This window comes from Solanum tuberosum, unplaced genomic scaffold (assembly GCF_000226075.1).
Source record: "Solanum tuberosum cultivar DM 1-3 516 R44 unplaced genomic scaffold, SolTub_3.0 scf00681, whole genome shotgun sequence".
Classification (NCBI taxonomy): Eukaryota; Viridiplantae; Streptophyta; class Magnoliopsida; order Solanales; family Solanaceae; genus Solanum; species Solanum tuberosum.
In genome coordinates, this window is record NW_006239610.1 from 28804 (window position 1) to 35545 (window position 6742).

Sequence of the window (6742 nt, forward strand, 5' to 3'; positions counted from 1 at the left end):
ATTTTATAACTAAACACATTCAACCTTTCAAATTTGATGGCTCATTCCACTTGCACCTTTATTAATTAATGGATTCAATGTATTATTAAAAAAATTAATAAAGTAGCTATAACTTGTGTATTCCACACGTCTATTTACTTGTTTAAATTTTCCTAGAGATGAAGACAAATTCCAACAAGGCACCCAATAGTGAAATGGCAATTAGATTATGAAAGTTGCATCAACATATCAACCTCTTATCTACATTTTTTCTTAGTGGCTTACATCATATATGCAACACATTGGCTTCTTTCCAAGCATGCACACACCACTTATAAAGTGAAGATAGAATAACATGGAAAGAGATTATATCAAATTGCACTAATACACACACATATAGTTAAATCAAAAGAAAATTCTCAATAAAAAATAACCGTGTGAATGGAATAGTTGTGAGTTATATACCACTTTCTAAAAATATTAAAATTAGTTAAAAAACTTTGTTGTTAAATTCTACATAGTTAACATGGTTATTTAATAGCTAAATAAGACTAACGATAAATTTTGTTATTTAGCTAGAAAATTTATTTATCCCTGTCCTAAATTAGTTAATAGTAATTAGAGGTTTTGGGTTTGATTTCATTAATTAGAGAAATTGTAGGTTGGAAGAGTGTTTTACCCCTTAATAAATTATCCAACGGGAATTTAGATTAGTCAGGCCAAAAAAAATATTATTTTTCCAAGAAAACCCCATAAGTCCTTACATCCAAGAGCAGAGCCAAGTAAGATCAAAGGGGTTTATTCAAACTTTTTTCGATTTAAAAAATTACATTATCTATATATATAATTAAAATATTTTTTATACGTATATATTAGTATATGTTAAATCTCATTTAACTTCTTTATGTATACTTTTTTATGTTTTGAAACTCCAGCTTACTGAAAATTCCGACTCCGTACATGTCAATGCTCACATCCCCTCCTTTCCAAGGCCATCAAGACAATTATTCCAAGTATAAATATCACCCATGTAGACGACACTTTGCACCAACAAATTATAAGGTGACTTAAGAGAAAAAAGGCAAAAAGAGGAAAGAGCAAAAAGATGGCACAAGAAGAAATGAGAAAAGGACCATGGATGGAACAAGAAGATCTTCAACTTGCATTTTATGTGAACTTGTTTGGCGATCGACGATGGGATTTCTTGGCCAAAGTTTCAGGTTTTTAAGGTTGGAGGGAGACATATAAATTAGGTAGGCTTGTCTTGGACATGAAATCTTATTTTCATGGAACAAATACTAACTCCTTTTTTTTCTATATACAAATTTTGTTTTTATGTTGTGTAAATAGGTTTGAGAAGAACAGGAAAAAGTTGTAGATTACGATGGGTGAATTACTTACATCCTGGTCTCAAACGTGGAAAGATGACTCCTCAAGAAGAACGTCTTATTCTTGAACTCCACTCCAAATGGGGAAATAGGTGATTCAAAAATTACTTTATAGTAATATTATATTATATTGATTGAATGATCATATGATTTAAATTCTTTCATGTATAGATGGTCAAGAATTGCAATGAAATTACCAGGAAGAACTGATAATGAAATCAAGAATTACTGGAGAACTCATATGAGGAAAAAGGCTCATGATGAGAGGAAAAATAACGCGTCTAGTATTTCTCCATCTTCATCCTTCTCCAACTCTTCTTCTTTCTCATCTAATAGTCCTGATGTGGATTTCACGCCCATTAAGAAAAACAATGAAAGGAACTTCTACGATACGGGTGGATTTGAGAAAAAGAATGATGGTGACAAAATGAAGGTGTACTCCATGGATGAAATATGGAAAGATATTGAATTATCACAAGAAAGTGAAACAATGAATAATATTAAACCAATTATGCCATCACCTATATGTAATTATTGCCCAAACACTCTATGGATGTCAAATGAAGAAGAAACTAAAATGTTTCCTCAATTTTATTGCTTGGACAACCAGGATAACACATTCTTTGCTGGCTAACAAAGGGTTACTATATTTTTTTAGAGGGGTTAAATCATATACACTGACAATTTAAAGATTTTTTACATGGCAGTTTTGATTTAATGAACTATAATAGGTTATTACTCTTTTTTGTTTTTACCTGTTATAGGTTAAATTAACCTGATAGTGTAAGAAAAATTTTATATTATCAGTGAATATAACTTAAATCCTCGTATGTGGAGTTAATTTGTTTTAGAGTTGGTGTAGGGTTACTATGAGTAAATTTTTATTAGCTCTGACTTTGTGAATAGAAATGGTAAAAATCCCTAAATAAGAAGGCAGACTATGTTAGCACATGATGTGTTCATTGGAAGCCACATATTTTGTATCATCTGTTGCTATGTTAATTAGAGTCTATATTTAATAAAATTAAGTCAATTTCTATTCAGTACATGTTACATGTTATGTTACCAATTAGTATTCCAATATTTATCATAGCACTATCAATTATTACGATTTGTTTCACTAAAAATTAATAAATAAATTGTGTTATTATATATATATATATATATATAATTCACCATATTCACACTGGATCAGCTCAATGGGAAAATACATGATGAACAACAGATTATTTTTGAAACACTAAGAAACTTTCTATTTTTTCCGTGTGAAAACAATATTATTATTTTCTTTTTTCACTTAGCTACTAAACATTTCTCGGTGAAAAAATTCAATGGAAAATAATTATTTTTTAGTAATGTCAACATAGAAACACTTTTTACAATTTTACCCTCTTAGTTCGTAAAATTCAACTAAAAAGAAAATCTATATAACTAAAATTGGCCAAGAGAATTTTTCACTTTTTACGGAGTTGAACTTCAAAAATATATTTGGCATAAATTTGGAAATTCAACTTCCAACTTGAAGTTGAATTTCAAAAGTTTCAAAAAATTGAAAAACAACATATGTTTATTCATTTTTTTCACTTCAAATTACTTTAAAAAATCAAAACGACTTCAATATGTATTTCATGACCGAATACAAATGAATCAATTTTCAATATCATTTTTCACTTTAAAAATCAAAAAAAAAAATTTGCAACTTTCACAATTAAACATGATCAAACCCTCACATAATTAACATTTAACAATGTGGATCAGTTTAGGAGTTTGCACGACGATGGAATTTTCATTTTTAAAGTGTTCCCAAGTTGTACATAAGTTAACATAACAACTTAAAAATCACGATTGGATCATTAAAAAGAACCCCAAAAAGAAATATTTTAATAATGAAAATATTATACCATCTTTTCAAGATAAATACAGAATCTTGATCATCAATATCTATTTGTTATTTTTCAATAATTTATTGATTTTAAAATAGAACACATAGCCATCTCCTTCTCCTCTTCCTCGTGGACTCCATAAAGATGAATATTTAATATTTATATTGAATTATATGAATTTATCATAATCAATTATTAATTTATTATAATCTAGTAATAATAGTATACATAAATGCATGTCTCAAATATTTATTGAATTTGTATAAATTTCCAATACATAATAGTTTACCTTATTTTATTTATTTGTAATACAAGGCAAAAGGCCAAAAATATTTATACTTATTTTGACCAATCCTTTTTTGCAATACGTAAAAGAAAAATATTTAAAAATATACCATCCAACATAACATTGCACCCACCTTACTATATTTTAAATTTACACCCTATAGTTGACTTATTATTTTTCTTCTTCTCTCTGGGCAACAACACTTATACCTTTGATATACAATATTTTATAATACGGAAAAGAGCCAAAAATATCCTTGAAGTATTTGAAAAGGTTTAAAAATACCCTTCATCCATCTATTTGACTAAAAATACCCCTCAATCCACTTTTTTGGCCTACTTTTACCCTTAAAACTTAACAGATTTTTTAAATTATTATAATTTATTACGTGGCATCTTCCTATTGGATATAATTAAATTCCCAACCCATTAATTTTTTTTCAACCCGCCCCGGATCCAGACCCAAATTCAATTAAACCTCACAATCAATCAAGTACGTCGTATCTCTTCCTTCCCTGGCTCTTCACCAAAGATTCATTACTACAACGAAAGTTTTTCTGAACTTTTAGTTTACTGGAGCATTTGGTCTTGCATTTTTACAATATTTAGATTTTCTCTAAAAGTATTTTTTATTGTCAAATGTTATTTCTTTAATTATTGTTTTGAAATGAAATCAGGAAATGCAAAAAATTATTTCTTTCTGAAAAGAAAAAATTCGAAACTTCCCAGAAACATAATCACATTGATTTCGTGATTTCTCATTTATTGATCGACGAATAATGTGGACTCTTTTTTTTTTCTTCTCATATTTATAATAGTGTTCTTCTTGTTTATCTGGTTGGCATTGCTTCAATAATCATTTAAAGCACATAATTGAGAAATCACTACTGCCTATTTTTCAAAAACCTGTGCTTAAGCAGAACACCTCGTTACTTCAATTTATAAATTTCCAATAATTTCAAATTAAAAAGGAAAACTTCTTTATATCAAACCGTAAAAATTATGATTACTTCATCTGCATTCTCAATACTCTTCTCCCATAACTACAGTAGTACATTGCAGAGATTAATGTGGTTAAGGGAGAGATATAGGAGTTGATTCATTATTAAGTTTAATTGGATTTGGGTCATGGGTTGTGGGTTTGGATCGGAAAAAATCCAATGGGTTGGAAATTTAAATTTTATCCAATAGGAAAACGCCATGTAATAACTACTACTAATAATAATAATTTTAAAAAATCTGTTAAGCTTTAAGGGTAAAAATAGGCTAAAAAGGTGGATTGAGGGGTATTTCTAGCCAAATAGATGGATGAGGGGTATATTTAAACCTTTTCAAATACTTCAAGGGTATTTTTGGCCCTTTTCCGTTTATAATATTATACAGTTATTGTAATTAGAAAAAAATCAATATTATTTAAAGCGCATATGAGGTGTGTTTATAGAAGTAGAGCTATAGCCATCCTAGGGTGTCCAACTGGACATCTTTCATCGGAAAATTACATTGTATATATATGTCAAATTTTTCATTTAAAGGATATATATTTAAAGTTGGACATCCTTGACAAAAATTATGTCTTTGGCACAGTAGTAATGGGTGTCCAATTGAATCAAGACAAAAATTATGATATATACTAGGTTAGTATCATAAAGGACTCAACAATATATTTTTTTTTAGGATTGAACAAATTATTTTATGAAACTTTTGTCTGTATATGAAATATACCCTTTGGATATTACAGAGGATAGAATAACATTTTTTGAATGAATGAATTTGAACTCTATGATACTCTGCTAGTATATGAAATACACTATGAGAGAGTTTAGGAGAGTGTATAAAAATAATGTTAAATAGGATGTATTAGTAATGCTTGTATTAGTTATATTTGCATTAATTATGCATAGATATTTTTTATGCATTATTTGGTTCGGTGTGTTAAAACCTACATGCACTGCATAAAAATATTAATATACAAAATATCTTCCACAATTATGGTGAAAAAGATGTAAAAGGATTTTGAGGAGTAATTGAGTCTTTAACCATGCTAATGCATGCATTAAATCTCTTGCATTACTAATACCAAGAAATTCATAGTATTTAATGCATGCATTAGCATGGTTAAATGAATCCATTATTGTAACTGCAACAATATACTTCTACTGCTACTCATTTATTAATTTTGGCATACGATATACTACAATAAATTATTTGTAAATTATTAATATAGCGAAATATAAAAAAATTATACCATATTAGTTAGTATCTCTTTTATATTGATTTTGATAGAAGTAAAAGTTCAAAAGAAAAAAATAAAGGAGCCAAGAAGGTGTGTCGAATTAGATTATGAACAAAATAAGAAATAAAGAAAAATATAATTTGAAATTTAAAAAAAATGGAATTAGAAAATAAGAAAAAAATAAGATTTAAACGAAATTAGATTGTGCCTAAAAAATGGAAATAAAAGAATTATATTTTAAGGAAATTAGGAAAGGAAAGAAATAAAGAACGTGAGAAAAAAAAAAGGAAATATCAAAAGAAAGGAGACTAAAAATATACTCCTTCCATTCTGTATTAAGTTAATTTTTGAGGCATTTTTCATTTTTCAAATTAACTTAATTGTTCAATTTTCAAGACTACTTTTAGAGTGTTCTTCCAATTTTACGCTTCATTAATTAGTATTGGAATTAGTGATTAATTAATATTTAGTTATTTTAATCATAAATTTGACAATAATTAATAAGGGTAAAAATAAAAAATTAGGTTCAATATATGTCTTAATCTACTTTTCTTAAAGGGTGTGAAATACCTCAAAATTTAACTTAATATGGAATGGAGGGAGTATATGAGATCATATATGAGAAGGGTATGTATAATAGGGTTTGTGAATGGAATATCACATATACAGTGAACAACGACAGAAATAAAACAAATGAATATTAAAGTGGTTTTTACGATTTGCAGTTGTTGAGAAGTTTACTCATGGGTGTAACCACCTGATCGGTCGTTATTCAAAAGGCACCTTATGCGAAATTTCAAAAAAACCTTGAAATACGGTTCCAAATTAAAAATTGGGATACACGGCGAAATTATTTAACTTTGCATTGATCTGGAATGATGTCAACTTGTCATAGCGGGTAGCCTCCCGGTGTGGCGACGCCACTATAGTGCCTGCATGACAGCTATAGCGGAGCTAACATAATTTGATGTCTT

General features: G+C 28.3%; 1 protein-coding gene across 2 annotated transcripts; it reads left to right on the forward strand.

Annotated features, from left to right (window-relative positions):
* The first annotated feature begins 929 nt into the window (after positions 1 to 929).
* LOC102606303 (transcription factor MYB48-like) lies at positions 930 to 2339 on the forward strand. Of its 2 annotated transcripts, XM_006366855.2 has the most exons (3): positions 930 to 1232; positions 1330 to 1459; positions 1539 to 2339. In XM_006366855.2, exons 2-3 carry the CDS (start codon positions 1404 to 1406, stop codon positions 1999 to 2001), a joined length of 519 nt encoding a protein of 172 aa, XP_006366917.1. In that variant the 5' UTR covers positions 930 to 1232; positions 1330 to 1403; the 3' UTR covers positions 2002 to 2339. The 2 variants fall into 2 exon arrangements, with proteins under 2 accessions (XP_006366917.1, XP_015160627.1); XM_015305141.1 differs by having other exon boundaries at positions 930 to 1459.
* Positions 2340 to 6742: the final 4403 nt, after the last annotated feature.